This window comes from Hypanus sabinus, chromosome 7 (genome assembly GCF_030144855.1).
Source record: "Hypanus sabinus isolate sHypSab1 chromosome 7, sHypSab1.hap1, whole genome shotgun sequence".
In the NCBI taxonomy this organism is placed as follows: Eukaryota; Metazoa; Chordata; class Chondrichthyes; order Myliobatiformes; family Dasyatidae; genus Hypanus; species Hypanus sabinus.
Genome location: NC_082712.1, coordinates 176,199,637 through 176,223,714, shown reverse-complemented (window position 1 = coordinate 176,223,714; position 24,078 = coordinate 176,199,637). Strand labels below are relative to the sequence as shown.

The window sequence follows — 24,078 nt, the reverse complement described above, 5'->3', positions numbered from 1 at the left end:
AAGTGATGGACGCGGCCCAGTCCGTCACGGGTAAAGTGGTGGATCCGGCCCAGTCCGTCACGGGTAAAGTGGTGGATCCGGCCCAGTCCGTCACGGGTAAAGGAGCGGACGCGGCCCAGTCAGTCATGGGTAAAGTGGTGGACGCGGCCCAGTCCGTCACGAGTAAAGTGGTGGATCCGGCCCAGTCCGTCACGGGTAAAGTGGTGGACGAGACCCAGTCCGTCGTGGGTAAAGGAACGGACGTGGCCCAGTCAGTCTCGGGTAAAGTGGTGGATGCGGCCCAGTCCGTCACGAGTAAAGTGGTGGATCCGGCCCAGTCCGTCACGGGTAAAGTGGTGGACGCGGCCCAGTCCGTCACGGGTAAAGTGGTGGATCCGGCCCAGTCCGTCACGGGTAAAGTGGTGGACGCGGCCCAGTCCGTCACGGGTGAAGGATCGAGAATCCGGTTCAGTCTGTCATGTGTAAAGTAGTGGATATGACCTAGTCCATTGAATAAAGCCCTCTCCACCACTGAGCACATCTATAAGGAGACTTATCACAGAAAAGCAGCAATCATCATCGGGGACCATCACCACCCAGGACATGTTCTCTTCTCGCTGCTGCCATCAGAAAGGAGGTACAGGAGCCTCAGGACTCACACCACCAGGTTCAGGAACAGTTAATACCCATTCAACAATCAGACTCTTGAACCAGAGGAGATAACTTCACTCAACTTTTCTCACACTAACACACAACTGTTCTCACAACCTGAGGACTCACTTTCAAGGATTCTTCATCTCATGTTCTTGATATTTATTGCTACTAACTTATTATTATTATTATTTCTTTTTTCTCCTCTTTCTTTTTGTATTTGCACAGTTTGTTGTCTTTTGCAAGCTGGTTGTTTGCCCTGTTGGTGCAGAATTTCACTGATTCTATTATGATTATTGGATGTATTGAGCATACTCACAAGAAAATGAATCTCAGGGTTGTATATGGTGACAGAGATATACTGTGATAATAAGCTTACTTTGAACTTTGAGGATCAACTCTATTTGCTATTTACATTTACATGGATTAGGAATTTGTCGTGGTGTGTTGGTCAGGGTGTGACATGCAACAAAAATACAGTATTCAACAATTATATAACAGATTCTGCAGATGCTGGAATCCAGAGCAACGAACACAAAATGCTGGAGGAACTCAGCAGGTCAGGCAGCATCTGTGGAAATGAATAAACAGCTGACATTTCGGCCTGAGACCTTGAGGAAGGGTCTGATGAAGAGTCTTGGCCTGAAATGTTGACTGCTTATTCCTTTCCATTGATACTACTTGACCTGCTGACTACCTCCATCCAGCATTTTGTGTGTATTACTCAACAATCAACAACTATACAGAATAAAAAAAAATAAAGTTGAATGTCAAAGAATGGATATGGACTAAAATGTGCATAAGTACATATCGTAATTCCAGCATGTATATACAGTGTAAACAGCATATAAACAGTGCTTTAAAATGTTTACAGTGCAGTGACGAGAGTGACAGATAGAGGGGCTGGTTGGGGGTGGGGTGTGGAGGCTAACTAGAATGGTTGATCAGATTAACTGCCTGTAGGAAGACATTTTTAAAATGGTGTTAATGTTTCTGTTTTCATAGCCCTACAGCACTTTCCAGAAATGATCTTCTGGAAAAGGCAGTACTCCACCTGAAATACAGATTAAAATGCATTTAGTCACTATCTACCCAGCTAACTACCTTTTCCAAAAGCTCCCTCTGGAAAGCTACAGGACTATTAGAACAAAAACTTCACGCCATTTTAAACGTTTGGCAGTTAACCTGATCAACCATTCTAGCTAGCTCCACACACCTGTTACCCTCATCAGTGCACTGTAAACATTTTAAACCTCTTTTTATAATGTTGTTTACATTGTAAGTACATACTGATGTTTATGTATGCAATCACGTTATTCCATATGTGTCCTAACTTTATATTTTATGTAATCCTTTATTCTTATAGTTGTTGCTGTAGGTAGGTGATGGACCTGCACACAGTACAACACCACAGGCACCACAGCAAATTCCCAAGACATGCGTGTGTGTATATGTTTCCCCATACCTGTGTGACCTCCAGTCTCTGCTTGTATTCTATCTTTTCATTCTCCAGTTCCTCCACCTTGGATTTCAGCCTCTGTAGTTCCCGGAGTAAGTTCTGCAACGTCAGTGAATGTGAATGTGTTAATGTCGAGTCTTCAGGGAAGCTGAAGTACTGGCCAGCCTCTGGAACCATGAATGGAACTGGCCGGATGTCAGAAAGTGAAGGCTCTTGCTGGTCTCTGAAGGCAAAACTCTCTGTGACACATGAGGTCACATAACCGTGGTTACCAGCCCAATTTGCAAGGGAATAGCAGGAGTAAGCCATTTGGCTTTTCGAGTTTGTGTTTTTACTCATCAAGGTTGATGGGACTAGGCAGAATAATAGTTCAGTGTGGACGATGGGCTGAAGGGCCTGTTTCTTTGCTGCAGTGCTCTATAACTCTAAGATGACCTGCTTCAGTACCATTTTCCTGCCTTCTCTCTACATCTTTTTATACTCCAAATATCCAGACTTTCTGGAGGTTTAGAAAATTACGAGAAGCTCAGAGAAGATGGTCTGACATCATAAGATGGTCTAAAAGGCTTAGATAGTCCTTTCCCAGGCAGGAGAGTCTAAAGTTAAAAGGCATGAGAAGGGGAGCTTCTTCACACGGGGGGTGAAGGATATATGGGATGAGCTGCCACAGTACCATCCACCACAATTGGGACTTCCCGGTGGCCAAACATTTTAATTCCCATTCCCATTACTCTTCCGATGTGTTGATGTATGGCCTCCTCTTGTGCCAAGACGAGGCCACTGTCAGGGTAGAGGAGGCACACCTTATATCCCCTCTGGGTATCCTCCAACCTGATGGCATGAACATTGACTTCTGTTTCCAGTGAACAAATGACTTCTCCCCTCCCCCTTCCTCCATTCCCCATTCTGACCTTTCACTTCTTCTCACCTGCCTATTACTTCCCCCTAGGTCCCCTCCTCCTTCCCCCTCCCCTATTGCCCACTCTCCTTTCCTATCAGGTTCTTTCTTCCCCAGCCTTTGACCTTTCCCACCAACCCAGGTATCACGTTTCGGCGAGCCTCTTTCCCCTGCCCCAACCCTTTTATTCTGGCATTTTACCCCTTCCTTCTCAGTCCTGATGAAGGGTCTCGGCCTGAAATGTTGACTGATTACCGTTTCATAGATGCTGACTGACCTGCTGAGTTCCTCAGTATTTTGTGTGTGTTGCCAGAGGAAATGGTATTGTTAGGTATACTAACTTATTGGACACTTGGACAGATAAGTGGATAGGAACGGTTTGGAGGGGTGTGGGCCAAATGCTGGCAGATGGAATCAGTTCAGGTAGGCACATTCGATGGGCCAAAGGACATATTACTGCATTTTCTAATTCTGTGATTCTGTCCCAAAATCTATTAGAATCATAGAACTACTACAACTCAGAAAGGGCCCTTCAGCCCATCTAATCTATGCTGATCTGATCTTCTGCCTAGTTCCATTCACCTGCACCTGGACTATAGCTCTCCCATTCATATACCTATTGAAACTTTTCTTAAATGTTGTAGCTTAACCAGCATCCACAACTTGCGCTGGCAGCTTGTTCCACACTCTCACCACTCTCCGAGTCAGGAAGCTTTCCCTTAGGCTTCCCTTAAATATTTCACCTTTCACCCTTAGACTATGATCACTAGTTCTAGATTCAGTGGAAAAATGCCTGATTTGATTTCCGAGAACTCAGTGACTGAGATCCCAAGGATGTTTGAGGCAGAAAATTCCAAAGGATCACTCCCGTCATGAAGATGAATACATTTTTCACCTCAGTCCTAATTGGCTGGTCTCTTTTTGTGAGCCCGTGACCCTTGACTTCAGACTTCTCAGACAATGGAAAACACCATTCCTGCACCCAGCCTAATAAAACATTGTAAGAATATTGCAGTGAGATCTCCTCCAATTCTTCTAAACTCAAAAGGATACTGGCCAGGTCTCCCAAGTTCCTTATACCAACATTCCCTGCAGTCAATTTGGGTGTAATGTGGCCTCATGGATGAAAATCTGCCCCATGTTATGTGTGACCTCCGTCGGTCGTAGTCGTACTGTGTCTCTGGTAGTGGCCTCTCCAGGGCGCAAGCCAGGGCAGAGTTGATATGGAGATCCGTCTGTTGCCCATGCAGTGGGACCCCCTCTCCATGCTGGTGACAGGTCCAAAGGAACGACGGAAGTCGGTACGGTTTGGTGCCAGCAGCGTCGCAGGAGTTGCCGTGCCGGTGCTGGGTACAGCAGCCAGCCGACTTCGGGACTCCGACTCCGGAGTTTTCCCTGGGGTTTACTCCCAAAGCCTTTCCTGTGAGCGGGTATAGCCGCAAGGCAGCAGAGGTTTGAAATCGGATTTTTCCCTCTCCTAGATGAGCTACCATCTGTGGTTAACGCGCCCCATCTGCCCAGAGCAACTTGTTTTAAGGCGCCAGTGGCCCGCCTTTGCCCCTTCTCCTGTCAGTGAGAGCAGCTCCACCAGGCATAAGAACTATGCCACACGTGAAGGCCAGGAGTTGGACTTGGTTGTCAGAGGCTGTTTGAGACGGATGCCATGAAGAGCATTTGTTTAGCAGTGGGAGCTCGTCACCACTACCACCCTTCGACTATGTGAGTATAACGTTATACTCACAGTTATCAGGATGAAGCACGTCCGTCAGCCCAACTGGTGTCTACTTCACCCTAGTTGGTCCATACCCCTCTATAACCTCTCTTACCCATGTACCTGTCCAAAGGTAATTTAGAGGTATCCAAATCATGAGTGATATAGATAGGGTAAATGCAAGTGGATGTTTTCCATTGAGGTTGGGTGGGACTACAACGAGAGGTCATGGGTTAAGGATGAAAGGTGAAAAGTTTAAGGGGAACTCTAGGAGACAATCCTTCACTCAGAGGGTGGTGAGAGTGTGGAATGAGTTGCCTGCGGAAGTGGTGGATTCAATTTCACATTGAAGAGAAATTTGGAGAGGTCATGGATGGGATGGGAATAGAGGGCTGTGGTCCGGATGTAAATCAATGGGACTAGCCACGTTAATGGTACAGCACAGACTAGATGGGCTGCAGGGCCTGCTTCTGTACTGTAATGTTCTATGATTTTATCCACCTCTCTCATTTCCTCTGGCAGCTCGTTTCATAAACCCACCACCCTCTAAGTCAAATACTTGTCCAACAACTTCCCTTTAAAATTTTTCTCGCTGCCTACACTTCTCGTTGCCGTAGTAAAGCCGCCAGCATTATCCACTGTGGACTTTCGCTCTCACTCCACTCCCACTGGGCAGAAGATACAAAAGCCTGAAAGCACGTCCCACCCGGCTCAAGGTTTCTACCCACTGTCATCACTCTCTTGAACAGACAAGGTGGATGCTTGACCTCACAGTCTACCTCGTTATGATCTTGCTTTTTGATTGCCTGCACTGCATTTTCTCTGTAGCTATTACACTTTATTCTGCATTCTGTTAATGTTTTACCTTGTTCTACTTCAATGCACTGTGTAATCATCTGATTTGTATCAGTACACAAGGCTTTTCATTCATTTTAGTACATGTGACAATAATAAACCGATACCACTATCTTAAACACATAGTAAGTCCGCTAGTTTTATCGTCACCTACCCTGGGATACAGACTGTAACCCACCCACCCTATCAATACCCATGATGACTTTACAAACCTCAAACAGGATCATTCCTCTGCTTTCTACACTCCAAGAGAACTTGTCCCAGACTACACAGCTCTCCTTATAACTCAGTCTCTCCAGTCATAACATCATCAGCTTAAATGACAGCCTTAGCTCGGCAACATGAAATGCACACAACATTTCAAGTTGTAATGAGACATTAAATGAATTCCTGGGTTGTATATACTGACATACATGCACTTTGATAATAAATTTACTTTGAACTTTGAACATTGCAGCTCTTAAACTCAGTACCCTTGACTGATGAAGGCAAGCATGATGGTATATCTCAGTGAGAGAGACTGTAACACATCCATAAGGAAAGAAATAATACAGATGTACAGATAGAGACAGAGAGACGCAGAGGCCCACACAGAGACAGAAGCTTAATTTCCAGATGTCAGAAATCAGAAATAAAATTGTTGTTTTAAGTGGAGCGAAAGTGCTGGGCTTAGGAAACCTCAAATCTGAGGTTTGTGTGTGAAAACCTACTTTTCAAAACTTCTTTTCATTGAGAGACACCGTAGAGCAGACCCTTCCAGCACTTCGAGCTGCACCATCCGGCAAGCCCGCGATTTAACCCTCGCCTAAACACAGGGCAATTTATAATGACTAAATTACATACCAACCGGAATGTTGCGGATTGTGGGAGGAAACCAGAGCACTCGCAGGAAACCCAGACGGTCACGGTCAGTGGTGGGAAATGAACCTGGACCGCTGTGCACTGACTGGGTTTTATTCAAGATTGATTATTGTAACTTTAGTACACAAGTATAAAGAGGAACAAAATAATTATTACTCCAGATCTGAAGCAGTACAAAAAGCAATAAGAACACAATAATAATCAAAAAAACAATAAGTATAGATACATAAGATAGCTTATATTCAGGTTGATTGTATGTGCTTAAAGTGATACAGGCGTGCCTAATAAAGCAGTGGTGGTTGAGGAGTGTGTAGGGTGGGTTAGTGGGTGGAGGTGTTGATAGGCCTCACTGCTTGGGGAAAGCAACTGTTTCTGAATCTGCTGGTCCTGGTGTGGATGCCTCCTCTCGGATGGAAGCGGGACAAACTGTACGTGAGCAGGGTGGGTGGGAGGAAACCGGCACCTTTCTCTAAAAAGCCCTGGGCTGGTGCCTGTGATGTGCTGGGCAGTTTTTACTGCCTGTTGTGGAGCCTTCCTGTTTGCAGCAGTGCCTCTATTAGTGTCCTCTACATCCCATGCTAACTCTATCCCTTTGCCCAATTACAGACTTTTGACTTTGTGACAGATCCCACTTCAGAAAACCAGCTGTTGGACTTCTGAGCTGCTGAACTAGACCATGAGACTTCAATTAGAATTAAAAATAAACCTCTCTGCTAACTCATCTTGGCTGTGTGCCCCAGGCAGTTCTCAAAATCATTCGCAACAAAAACAGTTTGGAGAACTCAGGGACTGGTTCATGACATGTTCACATTGTTCAATACATCGGTGAGGCCTCATTTGGAGGATTATGTGCAGATCTGTCATCTACCAGCAGTAATACTGAAAGAGTACAGAGAATAATTACAAAGATGTTGTCAAGACTTGAGGTCCTAAGGTACAGGGAAAGTTGAATAGGAGGGAAGAGGGGAGTGTTGATAGAGGTATATAGGATTATAAGGGGTATAAATAGGGCAAATGCAAGCAGACTTTTCCACTGAGATTGAGTGAGATTATTATTTATTGTTTATTGAGATACATTGTAGAATAGGCCCTTTTGGCCCTTTAAGCCATGCTTCTCAGCAACCACTCTCCCCCACTTAACCCTAGCCTAATCACGTAACAACTTATAATGACCGATTAACCTACAAACTGGTGCGTCTTTGGACTGTGGGAGGAAACTGGAGCACCCGGAGGGTGGGAGGAAACCCACGCAGTCACAGGGAGAACGTACAAACTTCGTACAGGGAATTGACCCTGGGTTTTCTGTACCCCAACGCACTGTGCTAACCACTACACTACCATGCCACCCCTAACTAGAGGGCATGGGTTAAGGGAAGGTGAACTATTTAAGGGGGATCTTATTCAATCAGAGAGGGTGGTGAGAGTGTGGAACGGGCTGCCAGCAGAAGAGGTGGATGTAGGTTTATTTCAATGTTTAGGAGAGGTTTGGATAGGTACAGGGATGGGAGGGGTATGGAGAGTTATGGTCTGGATGCAGGTTGATGTGACAAGGCAGAATAAGTTTGGCCTGGGCTGGAGGGGTCGAAGGACCTGTTTCTGTGCTCTGGTGTTCTATGACTCTACTGACCTATGCCTTAAACTGAGACACGCTGAATCAATTAAAGAATTCTGGAAGTCCCCCGGCTACTCTCTCTCATCTAATTAAGTTGAGGTAAACTTTCAAAGTCACAGAATGAAGAACACATTGAAATGGTAATAAAATTTATATGGAAATTGGAAACAGCTGTGGTGGTGAAGTTTGAGGAATCCTTTTGTGTGCGCAGTAAGAAACTTCATTAAAACATCCCTGTGGACGTACTGCTGGTGCTCCTTTAGTTCTCATGAACACAATCTTGCAGAATGGCAATCAAAGCCTTCCAGGAACCAGTTCTACCTGAGCGTGTTAGGAACACTCTGTTGGAGGAGGATGTCAGGAAAGCAGCATCCAAAATCAGGGAACCCCACCACCCAGCACATGCTCTCATGTCGCTGCGGGCGTCAGGAGGAGGTACAGGAGCTTCAGGACCCACACCACCAGGTTCAACCATCAGGCTCTTGAATCAGAAGGGATAACTTCATTCACTCCAACACTGGACCGTTCCCAATGGACTCACTGTCAAGAGCTCTTCACCTCATGTTCTCAATATTTATTGCCTTTTTATTTATTTATTATTATTTCTTCCCTCCCTTTATTTTTGTTCTTGCATAGTTTATTGTTTTTTGCACATTGCTTATTTGTCCGTCTTGTTGGGTGCAGTCTTTAATTGATTCTGTCGAGTTTCATATATTTACTGTAGATGCCCACAAGAAAATGAATCTCAGGGTTGTATAGGGTGACATATGTACTTTGATAATATATTTACTTCAAACTTTGGATACAACCATAAATAGTTTCATTAATATTCATACTAAAGTCTACTGCATCACTTGCAAGCTCAGGAAGAAAGCCTCCAATAATCCGGCAGCCGAGAGCCTTCGAGAAGATTTCCAGGACCCCTTATTCCACATGGAGAACAGGACACATGGAATGAACTGCCTGAGGAAGTGGTTGAGGCAGGTCCAACTCTGTAACTGTATTCTGCATTTTGTTACTGTATTCCTTTGCATTTTTCAATGGCCCGTTGTGATGATCTGCATGCTGGCATGCAGAACTACGTTTTTCACCATAACTCGGTACAGGTGACAATAATAAACCAATTTTCAATCACAGTTAAAAGGCACTTGGACAGGCACATGGTTTAGAGGTTGTCATAGCTGGGAAGGGGGTGGGGGTGAGGGTGAGGGTGATGGGGATAAGCTCCCACTACCTATTAAACGTTCCCAGTGGTGTGCGTCTCAAGTAGCCTACCTGAGCTAGTTTCTCTAGCCTGTTACTGGCCTATATCCCTCTGTTGGTCAGTGTCGACCATGGATGTTGCGACCTAACTGTCTCTGTAGAGACGAGCTCAGGAAGGCACATTGATCAGCATGGAAAAGTTAGACCAAAGGGCCTTTTACTATGCAGTATGTATCAATGGCTGTATAAATGATCTCAACCCTCCACTGCCTCGTGGCTATACCCATTCACAAGGAAGTCTTTGGGAGTAGACCCTGAGGAAAAATCCGGAGCTGGAATACCTTAGGTATGTTTTCAACGCTATCAGCTGCTACGTCGTTAGGGCCAATCTGTATCAGTCTCTGCCTTTCTTTTGGATCCCCTGGCTCCATGGTGATGGGAAGCTTGCTGTGTGGGCAGCAGTTTCCTCTTCATATCGCACTGCCCTGGCTCGAGTAACTTGTAGATAGTTAGGACACAACATCGGTCAACACAGACCAACAGAGGGCTTACTAGAGGGATATGGACCAATAACAGGCAAGAGATACTAGGCAGCTTGGTCAGCACAGATGAGTTGAGCAGAAGAGCCTGTTTCTATTCAGTATGACCCGATGGCTCTATGAATACATCTGACAAAAGGATGGTGACATGGTAGCATTAGGGGTTAGCGTAGAGCTATTACAGCACCAGGTCTAATTCCTGCCACTGTGTTAAGGAGTATTATGTTCTCCCCGAGACCATGTGGGTTTCCTCTGGGTGCTCCAGTTTCTCAAGCCGTTCGGGTTAGTAGGTTAATTGGTCACATGGGTATAATTGGGCAGCATGGGCTCGTTAGGCTGGAATGGCCCATTATCGCGCTGCATCTCTAAATAAATTAATTAAACTTGACTTTGTCTTTAAGGAAGCAACACACACAAAATTCTCTTTGGGCAGAGACCCTTAAATGGGATTGGATCTTGGTGTGTGTTACTTTCGATTTCCAACATCTGTAGAAACTCTTGGGTTTATGTTTTGTCTTTATGGAGGTAACAGAGAGACAGAAAGGTGTGGCTAACCTCACTCCGCTGCAGATCTTCGCTCTCCCGTCGGTCCTTCTCTATACCGGACAGTTTAACCTTCAGGGCGGTCACCTCCTCCATGAGATCCAGTTTCTGGGACTCAAGAGTTGCTCTGCTCATCAGCTCCTGGAAACAGCCGGAGAGCACAGTTACAGACCAGAAAGCCTCTCCCTAAATTCAATCCATAGGCCCTGGACAGAGAGGAGTTACTCCCGAAAACAGCTGGACAGCACGGTTACAGACCAGAAAGCCTCTCCCTAAATTCAATCCATAGGCCCTGGACAGAGAGGAGTTACTCCCAAAAACAGCTGGACAGCACGGTTACCGACCAGAAAGCCTCTCCCTAAATTCAATCCATAGGCCCTGGACAGAGAGGAGTTACTCCCGAAAACAGCTGGACAGCACGGTTACCGACCAGAAAGCCTCTCCCTAAATTCAATCCATAGGCCCTGGACAGAGAGGAGTTACTCCCGAAAACAGCTGGACAGCACGGTTACAGACCAGAAAGCCTCTCCCTAAATTCAATCCACAGGCCCTGCAGAGAGAGTTGCTACCTCTGAAGGAACGGCAGACCACCGGGCATTAGGTGGGACCCTTATTCATCTGAATGCCTTAGCACCTCCTCATTAGTCAAGAAGACACAGCAGCCGCTACATTTTGAGGAGATTGTGGTGTGCAAGGTTCCCTGCCCCCATTCTAACAACCTTCTACAGGAGCACCATCAAGAGAGTCCTGTCTGGCTGCATCATTGTGTGGTACAGAAGCTGCAAGGCATTGGCCTGCAAGATCCTGCAATAAAAACCACTGGGAGGATCATCAGGGCCTCCATCCCCCTTTTTCGTAACATTTACTGGAAGCATTGCAGATGAAGGATCTGAAGTATTGTTGAGGATCCTGACTACCCATCCCACAATCTCTTTGACCCACTACCATCAAGATGGAGGTACAGGAGTTAAGAAGAATGAAGGAGTATTTCATTGAAACCTTTAGACTATTGAAAGGCCTAGACAGAGTAGATGTGGAGAGAATGTTTCCATTAATGGGAGAGTCTAGGACCAGAGGGCACTGCCACAGAATAGAAGGATATCCCTTTAGAACAGAGAGGAGGAGGAATTTCTTTAGCCAGAGGGTGGTGAATGTGTGTGTAATGCCCTGTTTAAGATTTTTACTGCGATGCTGTAGGTATTTCAATTCTGTAGGAGCAGTTCGTTGCTTACAGCCGGTCTGAGTTTGAGCTCAGATAAGGGGATTTGATGTTCAGTTTAGGAATGCTGTGTCAGTCTGTTTGTTCGACATGGATTTTGAGCAATATTCGGAAGGTGTGCGTACTTTCATGCAGACTGTGGCTCCAGCATGTGAGTTACAGACAACTTTAAGTTAAGCTCCAACTTATGTGCACATTTGACTGTTTAATTATGATGGGCCCCTTTGTTTTGTAAATTTCTTTTCTATAATAACTGTTTAGTTAAGATAGCATTCTTAAAAGCACTTTCTTTATAATTGCATGCAGTGTACGGTCTGTTATTTCTTGCTGACGGGTGACTGCATGGGAGCAGCAAGTTACACAAATCGGAGTTCAGGTGGCCGAGACATCCCAATCTCCCGGGTTAGTGAGACCCAGGTCACATCTACCCTAGACATACAGAGTCTGAGAAAGGTGGCTTTCTCACTGCTGAGTCCAGTGGCTCTTAGTGAGGGGCTGTGAGCTGCGTCTCTAGATACACCCAGTAAAAAAAAAGGTCTCTCGTGGAATTCATTGCCACAGACGGCTGTGGAAGCCAAGTAATTGTTTATATTTAAATTGGTAGGATCTTGATTAGTCAGGGCATCAAGGTTATGGGGAGAAGGCAGGAGAATGGGGATGAGAGGGATAATAAATCAGCCATGATGGAATGGCCAATCAGACTCTATGGGCTGAAAAGCCTCATTCTGCTCCTGTCTTATGAGATGTCAGAGGTAGCTTTTGTTACACAGAGAGTGGTGAGTGATGATTCAGAGGCAAGAAGGGGCTCCAAAACGTATCAGAGTGTCAGAAAAATCCATCTGGTTCACAACTGCTATTTGGGGAAAGAACACTGCTGAATTCAGATGGAATAAATTACCAATTAGCATAGTGGGATTCAGTTGTTTGTGCTTGGGAAAGGGTTAAACAAAGTAACTCAGCAACTTAAACCTTTCACCTTTGTTCCAGTTCAATCAATTTCCACAATTTCCCTCTTGTCCTGTTTAAATTATATTTACTTATTGTTTCCTTTCCTTTGGCAGGTCGTGAGAAGGATCTCAACTCTGACCAACTCAAGAAATCCTCTCAGAATTTGGGCCACTGACATTCATCTTGTTGAAGACCTCATGCTAACATCTGACACACAACACAGAGCTGGAAGGCCATTCAGCCCATCAAGTCTGCTCTGCCACTCCATTAAAGCTGATTTATTATCCTTCTCAACCTCATTGCAACTCTGCCATGGATAATCCCAAGCCTGGCTGAGAAAGGAGGAGGGTTGGGCATTAGGCCAACAACCTCATCCCATTAAAAACCCAGGGCTACAGAAATGGTAAAGATCTCATCCCTGGGACAGGAAAGATCTGCAGCGGGCTACACATTGAGAGAAGTTGCCCAGGGCTCTGGGAGGTTGGCGAGCTACTGTTGGCTGCCTATGCCCCAGTAGGAATGATGGGAAAGAAGAACTCCATTCTCCTGCCTTCTCCCAGTGACTGTTGACTGCCTTACTAGCCAAGAACCTATCAACCTCTGCTTTAAATATATCCATTAACGGTCTCCACAGCTGTCTGTGGCAATTAATTCCACAGATTCACCACCCCCCTGGGTAAAGCAATTTCTCCTCATCTCTGTTTTATGGTCTTATTATAGAAAAAAAGCAGAAGACTGGGGCTGAGAGGAAAATGATGAAATGGCCGAGTGGACTCAATGGGCCAAATGGCCTATTTCTGCTCCATATCTTATGGTCTTAAAGGGATGTTTTTGCATTCTGAGGCTGTGCTCTCTGGCCCTAACTCTTCCACGATAGGAAACATCTTCTCCATGTCCACTCTACCTATGCCTGTTGTTATACTGATCTTGATACCAATTTATAGTAAATATCCTCCTCCTATGTATATTCTATTCCCTTCATATCCATGTGTCTTTTTTGAAAGCCTCTTAATCTCCACCAAAATGTCTGCTTCCAGTACCACCCCTTGTAACCCATTACAGACACCTACCATTCTCCCCTGGTAACCCGTTACAGACACCTATCATTCTCCCTGGCAACCTGTTACAGGGACCTACCATTCTCCCCTGGTAACCCATTACAGACACCTACCATTCTCCCTGGTAACCCATTACAGAGACCTACCATTCTCCCTGGCAACCTGTTACAGAGACCTACCATTCTCCCTGGTAACCCGTTACAGAGACCTACCGTTCTCCCTGGTAACCCATTACAGACACCTACCATTCTCCCTGGTAACCCGTTACAGAGACCTACCATTCTCCCTGGCAACCCGTTACAGAGACCTACCATTCTCCCTGGTAACCCGTTACAGAGACCTACCATTCTCCCTGGCAACCTGTTACAGACACCTACCATTCTCCCTGGCAACCCCGTTACAGAGACCTACCATTCTCCCTGGCAACCCGTTACAGAGACCTACCATTCTCCCTGGCAACCCGTTACAGAGACCTACCATTCTCCCTGGTAACCCGGTGCAGAGACCTACCATTCTCCCCTGGTAACCCGTTACAGAGACCTACCATTCTCCCCTGGTAACCCGTTACAGACACCTACCATTCTCCCTGGTAACCCGTTACAGAGACCTACCATTCTCCCTGGCAACCTGTTACAGAGACCTACCATTCTCCCCTGGTAACCCGTTACAGAGACCTACCATTCTCCCCTGGTAACCCGTTACAGACACCTATCATTCTCCCTGGCAACCCGTTACAGAGACCTACCATTCTCCCTGGGATCCTGTTACAGAGACCTACCACTCTCCTTGGTAACTTGTTACAAACTCCTACCATTCTCCCTAGTAACCCGTTACAGACACCTAGCATTCTCCTTGGTGACCCATAACAAACACCTAGCATTCTCTGCACAGAATCTTACCCCTCACGCTACTTTTAAATTCCTCTCCCTTCTAACTTTAAAGACATATCCTCTGCCATTTGACATTTTTGTACCAGGTAAAAGATTTTGTCTGCCCACCTACATGCCTCTCATGATTTTAAAAAAGCTTTATTAGATTTCTTTGCTGGCAGGGTGGAGATACATCTCTACCAAAGGAGATGTAAGGTGCTCCTTCCCTCTGTGAAGCTATGGACGCAGGTGGTGGATGGTTGTATGAGCGGCTGGTGCATATCACAAGTCCTGGTTATGTGGCCACTGACACCAGGCAGACAATCTCTAAAGAGTATTGAGAATAGCTGGGATTATCCATCTTGCAAGGACTACCCAGAAGAAGGCAGTGGCAAACCACTTTGGTAGAAAAATATTGGTAACAATCATAGTCAAAACTGTGATTGCCCACATCATCCACTACCTGCTCCTATGGCTTCACATGACTTGATCCGGGTTTAAGGAGATGCTACTCCTTGCCCAAGGGTGATCTAGGGAAGAAGTGCCTTACTCCTCCTTTGGTAGAGACACATCTCCATCCCGCCAACCAACACCAGTAAGGCCAAAGAATTGACTGTGGACTTCAGGATTGGGGCAGGAGGGAGATCCTCAGAAGGGTCAGTGTGGAAAGGGTACGCAGCTTTCAGTTCCTGGGTGTCAATGTGTGGAAACACTGCGTGTGGCACATCCTTGGGTGTGCAGGCAGTTAACGCAAAGTACGGATTTCACTGTATGCTTTGATGTGCACATGATAAATTAATCTGAAGAACTATCCGGGGTCCAACACATTGATGCAATCATGAAGGAGGCCACCAGTGACTACATTTCATTGGGAGTTTGAGGAAATTTGGTATGTCACCAAAGACTCGAGCAAATTTCTACAGAGGTAAGGTGGAGTGCGTCCAAGTGTTTACATCACTGTCTTGTATGGAGGGATCACAACACGTGATCAGAAATGGTGCAGAAATTTGTAAACTCAGCCAGCTCCATCATGGGCACTAGCCTCCCCAGCATCCAGGACATCTTGAATAGCCGATACCCCAAGAAAGTGGTGTCCATTGTGAATATTTGAAGAATCGACTGTTGCCCATGCAGCGGGTTCCCCCTCTCCACGTCACTGACGTAGTCCAAGGGAGGGGCAGTGTCATCGCAGAGGTTGCCAGAGCGAAGTTGTAAACAACATCAAACCGCCTTACAGACCCCCAAAACAACACTTCATGAAATGTGTTGGTGATAATAAATCTGATTCTGAGCCATTGCTGAACTCCACCACCCCCTCCCCCCAAACATTATGACCCTCGGACTATGGGAATGGGTCAATTTCAACATTTCCCGTCTCAGGTCACATTACTGCTTTGGTGAGTGAGCATTGCCAGTGAGTGAAAAGATCAGCTGCAGATCCAGTAAGTGCTCCCCACAGTTTATACAGGCCTACTTCCCGATTTGGAAAGTCTCTCTGGGAAGTTCAGCCTCCTGTAATTCCCAGAAACTTTTGGCTTTGTGACAACCTGACTGTTGAACTACCCTGCCAGTCATTAATTGGTTCTCCAGTACTTTCCCAGCAAATTGGCATGGCAACAGGCTCTTTGGCCTAACTGGCCCATGCCAACCATGATGCCCACCAGGCTAGTCCCATTTGCCCACTTTTGGCCCATTCCTCTCTGAACCCCTCCTATCTAGGGTATATATCCCAATGTCTTTCACATGTTGTCATTGTACCTGCCTTGACCACTTCCTTTGGTAGGTCATTCCACACACACAGCACCCATTGTGTGAAAAATTTGCTTCTCAGGTTAGTTTCAAATTTCTTCCTCTCATCTTTGATCTCTGCCCTCCAGTTCCCCTTCCCTGTGATTCATTTTATCACATGCACACCAAAATATACAGTGAACTGTTTCATAACCATGAGAGATTCTGTAGATGCTGTAAATCCAGATCAACAAACACAAAATGCTGGGGCAACTCAGCAGGTCAGGCAGCATCTATGGAGCTGAATAAACAATCGACGTTTTGGGCTGAGACCCTCCCAAAACGTTTATTCAATTCCATAGAAGCTGCCTGACTTGCTGAGTTCCTCCAGCATTTTGTGAACGAAATGAGTCATTTGTATTAACAGCCAATGTTAACTAATTGTGCGCTGAGGCAGTAGGTTCAAAGTTCAAAGTTCAAAGTAAATTTATTAATCAAAGTACACATATGTCAATATATACAATTCTGAGATTCATTTTCTTACGGGTATTCATGACAAATACAAAGAAGCACAGCGAATCAATGAAAGACTACATCCAACAGGACGGAGAAGCAACCAAAGTGCAAAAGACAACAAACTGTGCAAATACAAAAAATAACCAATATTGACAACGAATTGAAGACCGTTTCAAATTGAGTCCATAGAGTCACCACACATCTCACAGAGGCCCAGAGCCATCAAACGGACATTAAATGGTAACCCTTTCATTCCTGGGATTGTTCTTGTGAACCTCCTCTGGACCTTCCCTGAGATATGCCATCCAAAATTGCTCACAATATTTCAAATGTTGTCTGCCCAATGTCTACTTACCTACCACGCTGAGCAAAGAAAAACTCGTTCTGCACATCTCCTTTAACAAAGACGGGTGGGAAGAGAATGCAATGGGCAAAGGAGAGAGGTTTAAACCAACGAGCTGCTGTGGGAGGACTGGTGAATGCAAAGGAGAGCGGATTCAGCAGGAACAAACAAACAGGAACAGAACAAGTGTTTGTTCAAAACAATGCACAAATTAAGCCAGTGTTTAAACAGTCTGTCACAAGTTAGGGAAACAGCTGGTGTTCCGTAACCTTCATCTCATTAACACAACAAAATATGAAATGATTTCAAACCCTGTTTGACTCAGAGTCTTGACCTGAAGCATCAACTGTCCATTTTACCAAATCAGTCAGTGTAACACTATTACAGCACAGCAATCTAGGTTCAATTTCAGCTGCAGTCTGTAAGGAGTTTGTACTTTTGCCCCGTAACTGTGAGTGTCCTCTGGGTCTTCCGGTTTCCTCCCCAATCCCAAAGATGTATGTGATAGTAGTTTAGTTGATCACATAGGTCTGATTGGGCTCATTATGCCATGAAGGTATTGCTCCCTTCACTGTTCATGTGTTTATTTAAATACCTCTTGCTACTGGCACAGAGGAAAACGTCAAAGTCAAAAATGCTGGAGGAACTCAGCAGGTCAGGCAGCATCAATGGAAGGGAACAATCAGTTGTCGTTTTGGACCAAGACCTTCCAACAGGACTGGAAAGGAGGGTGCTGCCCGACCTACAGGGTTTGTGTGTTGTCTCTGACTGTGGTTTGGTTTGCTTTGCACTGAAGTACTGTATGAACTGAGTCTCTTTTCTATCAGCATTGTATTCTGTGTTGCACAGTTTATTATGTTTATTCTGGGTAGTTAGTCACATGGGTTGGGGTGTGAAGAGTTTAGCTACGTATTTATGCTTTCTCTTTGAAGTCAGAGTTAGAGACAGCTGGGTATGATATCTTTTTGTTGACCATTTAATTTCACTTAATTACATTTAATATCGCTAGTTTTAGTTTCATTAGTTTTATCTTTTTGAGATGGTTTTGTGAGTTGTTTAATAAAGGATCAAGCACATTTCTTCAACTTTGAGCACTATTATTGGATAGGATCTGAAGGTGTGTCGTACAGGATAACTCTCCATGCTTGGTCTCTAACAGCGGAGTTGGTTTGTTCAAGTAATCGCTGCAGGTACACCTGCTCATTAATGCAAATATTTAATCAGCCAATAATCAGCTCAATGCATAGAAGCATTGAGAGATTCTGTTGTTGTTCAGACCAAACATCAGAATGGGGAAGAAAAGTGATCTAAGTGACTCTGACTGTGGAGTGGTTTTTGGTGCCAGACAGGGTCATATGAGAATCTCAGGATTAGTATCCTGGGATTTTCATGTGCAACAGTCTCTAGAGTTTAGAGAGAATTGGGCGAAAAACCAAAAAAAGCACCCAGAGAGAGGCAGTTCTGAGGGTTAATAGAGAGGTCAGAGGGGAATGGCCAGACTGGTTCAAGCTGACAGGAAGGCAGAAGTTACTCAAATAACCACGTGTTACAACCGTGCTGTGCAAAAGAGCATCTCCGAATGCACAACATGTCGAACCTTGAAGATGGGCTCTGGCAGCAGGAGACCAGGAACATTGCCACATAGTAATGTGAGATTCATTTCACTGCATTTTACAGAAAATAATGAAAATTTATGAAAAACTGTATATAAGCAAGGACTGACAAACATCTGGTGGGCAAAAGAGGACAAATCATGTGAATAGTAAATAAATAATATTCATAATTGGCTGGGATTTGCACAGCAAAGTGATGAGCTGTATATTCTCCTACTGAATTGGGTTTGGTTTTCGAATGTTGCCTCAGACGTAGGACCCAGAAGCACGGGGAAGCATCATATTTCAGAGGGGTTTCTGAATGCTGAGCTGTTGAGGCCAATGAGACAATACCAGGTGCCGAGTTACAAGGACCAGCTTTGCACCAGAGACAATGGGAGTAAATACTCGGCTGAAGTCAAACTACTGCTCTACTCTCACTAGGCACAGTGTAAACACTGATGACACCATTGCTGTGAGCAGAATCTCAGATGGTGATGAGGCGGTGTGCATGAGTGAAAATAGATTGACGGGTCAAGTAGTGTCGCGCAACAACAGTCTTGCACTCAACATCAGCAAGACCAAAGAACCGACTGTGAACTTCAGGAAGGAGAATTCAGAAGAACACACACCAGCCTTCATTGAGGGGTCAGCAACAGAGTTGCCTCTGTAGCCTTTTCCGACCATGTGCATTGGGATGGTGATGCAACCCATCAGACTGTTCTTCATCATATGGCTGAGGAAATCAGGCAGTGTTTAGGGACATTCCTAATCTCCTAATGAAGTTGACCCACTGGTGTACCTTCTTCATGACTGCATCAATGTATTGGGCCCTGGACAGATCCTCTGAGATGCAACCTTTCAAAGACATCTAGGTCAGTCCATGGATAGGAGGGAGTAGGGCCACAATATCAACCTCTCAATATCAGCAAGACCAAGGAGCTGATGACAGACTTCAGGAGAGGGAAACCAGAGGTCCGTGAGCCAGTCCTCATCAGGGGAAAAGGTCAGCAACTTTAAATTCCTCAGCGTTATTACTTAAAAGGATCTGTCCTGGGCCCAGCACATAACTGCAATTATGAAGAAAGCATGGCAGCATCTCTACTTTCCTAGAAGTTTGTGAAGATTCGGCACATTATATACTACTTTGACAAACTTTTATAGATGTGTGGTGGAGAGCATTTTGACTGGTTGCATTATAACTTGGTATGGAAACACTGATGCCCATGAATGAAAAAGCTTATTAAAAAAGTAGTGTCCCAGTCCATTGTTGGAAAAGCCCACCCCACCACTTAGCACACCTGCATAGAGTGCTGTCGCAGGAAAGCAGCATCCATCAAGGAGCCTGACCATCCAGGCCATGCTCTCTCCTTACTGCTGCCATCCAGACTCACATCACCAGGTTCAGGGACAGTTATTACCCCTCTATCCCTTGAACAAGATAGGATAACTTCACTCATCCTGTCACCAAACTATTCCCCTAACCTATGGACTCCCTTTCAAAGACTCTTCATCTCATGTTCTCGATATTTATTATTATTATTTCTGTTTGTCTTTGTACAGTTTGTTGTCTTTTGAACATTGGTTGTTTCTCTGTCCTCCACTGATTCTGTTGTATTTCTTGTACTTACTGTGAATGCCCACAAGAAAATGAATCTCATGGTTGTATATTGTGAGATATATGGACTTTGATAATAAATTACCTTTGAACTTGAAGTCTGAGGGCATATGGGATAAATGCATGCAAATGAGACTAGATCAAATAGACAGCTTGGTCAGCGTGATTGAGATGGGCCGAATGGCCTGTTTCTGTGCTGTTTGGCTCTATGTTCTCACATTTGTGGTGTGCTTTGCAATTCAAATGGTTTGCAATTCCCTGCCTGCTATAAATGCAACTAAACTGAAGAGCAAGGCACAGGGAAAACACTTTCACAAAGTCAAACCAGTTAGACTAGCTTCTACATTTTGGACTAATCTTTTCACAGATCTCAATAATAAAGGTATCTCAGTTTTGCAATGCAAAGGAGAAACAGAAAGATTGCACCTGCTTGTATCTGTTGGTTAATATCTATGCCACATGAATCAGCCAGCAAGTCTTATCACGTACACGGTGACGCATGGCTCTCCGGGAGGAAAATAATTTGCTGACAAAATGATATACCATCCTGGGAAGCCATTCAACCCACAGTGTCTGTATCTGGTTCTGAAAAGAGGTATCCGACTCATCCCATTCTCAACTTTTTCATAGAATGTAGAACACAGAACATTACAGCACAATACAGGCCCTTCAGCCCACAATGATGTGCTACCTACTCTAAAATCAATCTAACCTTTCTCTCCTACACAGATCTATCATTCATTTGCCTATCTAAGAGCTTCTTAAACTTTTGGAATTCTATCATCCATGTGTTTATCTTAGAGAGGCAGACCACAGTTTGTGCGGCTTCAGAGCTGTGTGTCAGACATGGCCGTATGAAGCACTGGGGCCCCACAAGGGACTGTCTTGGTTCCCTTCCTGTTAACCCTGTATACCTCAGACTTTAGTCATGTCATCTGTAGAAATTTTCTGATCACTCAGCAATAGTTGGTGTATAAAGGGAGGATGGGAGGATGAATACAGGGCCCTGGTGGAGGACCCTGTCAAATGGTGCAAGCTGAATCATCTGCAGCTCAACATCAGTAAGACAAAGGAGATGGTGATGGGCTTTAGAACAGACTAGGCCTGCACTGCTCCCTGTTACTATTCGTGGTGAGGACATGGATGTGTTGAGAACCTACAAGTACCTGGGGGTGCGGCTGGATGACAGACTTGAATGGGGCACCAACACAGAGGCTGTGTACAAGAAGGGCCAGAATCCTCTCTACTTCCTGAGGAGACTGAGGTCCTTTGGAGTGTGCAGGCCTCTCCTTCACATGTTCTACCAGCCTGTTGTCGCCAGTACAATCTTCTATGAGGTGGTGTGCTGGGGCAATGGCATCAGCATGGGTGATACCAACAGGCTCAGTAAACTGATTAGAAAGGCTGGCTCTCTTATAGGAGTCAAACTGGACACACTGGAGGCTGTGTAGAACAAAGGACCCAACAGAAAATTGTGTCGATTTTGGACAATGTCTCCCCTCTGCGTGCCATCTTGGCTGAGCAGAGGAGCACTTTCAGTCATAAACTAAGACAACTAACCTGCTCCAAAGAGTGCTAAATGAAGTCTCTCTTATCCTCAGCCATTAGGCTCTATAATGTGTCAACCTATAGCTGGGGAAGAGACACCCCCTCCTGTTCATTCAGTACCTTCAGCCGGAGACTCATTCCACCGAGATGCAACAATGAGCATCATAGGAAGTCATTCCTGCCTGTGGCCAATAAACTTTACAGCTCCTCCCTCGGAGTGTCAGACACCCTGAGCCAATAGGCTGGTCCTGGACTTATTTCCACTTGGCATAATTTACCTATTATTATGTAATTATTTATGGTTTTATATTGCTATATTTCTACACGATTCTTGGTTGGTGCGACTGTAACGAAACCCAATTTCCCTCGGGATCAATAAAGTATGTCTGTCTGTCTGTCAGACTATTTGAGATAACTTATTTTTTATTCTTTCCTATTTCTCTTCTAATATTTGTATATTTGTATACCTGTGCATTTGTAATGCTACTGTAATTTCCTCAGGTCAGGAATCAATGGAACTGAATAAACATTTGGCGATTTGGGCCAAGACCCTTCTTCGGGACTGGAATTGAAGGGGAAGAGAACAGAATAAAAAGCTAAAGGGAGCGGAAAGAGGGTAACTAGAAGGTGATAGGTGAAGCCAGATGGGTAGGAAAGGTAAAGGACTTGATGGGAAAGAAGAGTGGATCATAGGAGAAAGGGAAGGAGGAAGGGACCCAGGAGGAGGTAATATGCTGGTGAGAAGAGGTAAGAAGTTAGATTGCAGAGAAAAAGAAGAGAGGGGGAGGGAAAATATTTTTACCAGAAGAAATCGATATTCATGCCATCGGGTTGGAGACTACCCAGCTGGAATACAAGCTGTTGCTCCCCCACCCTGAGGGCTGACATGATGGATCAGGAATGGGAATGAGAATTAAAATGTTTGGCCACTGGGAAGTTCTACTTTTTGCAGATGGAGTGGAGGTTCTCTATGAAGCAATCCCCCAACTTACAACAGTCTAACCAATGTAGTGGATGCCACACCAGGGGCATTGGACACAATAGTTCTACACTCCGCCAGCTGTGGTTCACATTCTGAGGGCATGGTATCTCAATGAGATGTTCAACTATGGTCCATTCCACCTCTGCAGATCCAGCAGGCCTGGGTGGTTCAGTAGGCACCAATCTCATCCCGTGGGTCAGAAGATTGTGCTAGAGGGTTCAAATCCTGGGAACCGAACTCCAGACCATCACACCCAGTGAAGTATGGAGAGAGAGCCCATGATCAGATCAGGATCCAGATATACTTATCACATGTATGTACATCAAAAGATACTGTGAAATGCATAGTTTGTGTTAATAACCAACATATCCAAGGATGTGTTGGGGACAGCCTGCAAGTGCCACCATACATTATGGGACATCAAGTAGTTGGAATTCATGGTGAATTGGTCCTTTGGATTCAGAATAGGTTTGGTCATAGAAGACAGAGGGTGGTGGTTGAAGGGACTTATTCTAGCCGGAGGTCTGTGATTATTGGTGTTCTGAAGAGATCTGTTTGTGATGTATATAAACGACCTGGATGATAACATAGATGGATGAGTTAGTAAGTTTGCAGTTGATATGAAGATTGGTGGTGTGGATAGTGTAAAAGACTGGCAAAGAATATAATGGGATAGAGATCCGTTGCAGAGATGGGTAGAGGAACGGCAGATGGATGTGAAGTGTTGCACCTTGTTTAAGTCAAGAGACAACAGTGTTAGGAGCAAAACCTTTATAAGTGTTGATTAGCAGTGTGATCTTGGAGTCCATGTTCACTGCAACCTGAAAATGGCTACACAGATGGTTAGGATAGTTGAGAAGGCAAATGGCAGGCTTGCCTTGATTAGCTGAGACATTGAGTTTAAAAGTCAGAAAGTTTTGTTGTAGCTTTACAATATACTTATTTCCTTCACTATCGCGTTAAAATGTGTCAAGAGGAAAATGTGACCGGTGTAAATGGGCATCTTGGCCAGCATGGAAGAGCTGGGCCGAAGGGCCTCTTTTTGCATTGTGACTCTGTTTGTTACCCAGAGGTGTGAAGAATCAGTCCTTGTACTCAGACACTGGGGATGCAGGAAAAACGGATTGAAACAGGGATTTGGAAGGTGATTGGATGGGCACTTGGGGTAAAACTGATTGGATTGTTTCACCAAGAACCAGGATGGACTTAATGGGCCAAATGCTCTCCCCCATAAATCAACAGTCGAACAAGTGAACAATGTTTCCTATCCCAAACTTCCACATTAGTTAACAAAGCCCGAGTCACATTGTGAGTGGTAGGGCACAGAGGAGTGTGGTAAAACAAAG

At 45.0% G+C, this 24,078-nt stretch overlaps 1 protein-coding gene across 15 annotated transcripts in view; it reads right to left on the bottom strand.

The window, feature by feature from the left end:
• The window catches only part of LOC132397417 (liprin-beta-2-like), a 215,843-nt gene that overhangs the window by 71,909 nt on the left and 119,856 nt on the right, over window positions 1–24,078 (bottom strand). For 12 of the 15 annotated variants that reach the window (XM_059976158.1, XM_059976160.1, XM_059976163.1 and 9 more), the window contains 2 exons: window positions 10,324–10,452; window positions 2,096–2,188 (listed from right to left, as the gene is read on the bottom strand). The exons of 1 other annotated variant lie outside the window; for it this stretch is intronic. In XM_059976158.1, the coding sequence (XP_059832141.1) occupies window positions 2,096–2,188; window positions 10,324–10,452 (222 nt within the window). The remainder of the gene's footprint in view (window positions 1–2,095; window positions 2,189–10,323; window positions 10,453–24,078) is intronic. 2 more of the 15 variants (XM_059976165.1, XM_059976166.1) reach the window with 2 other exon arrangements.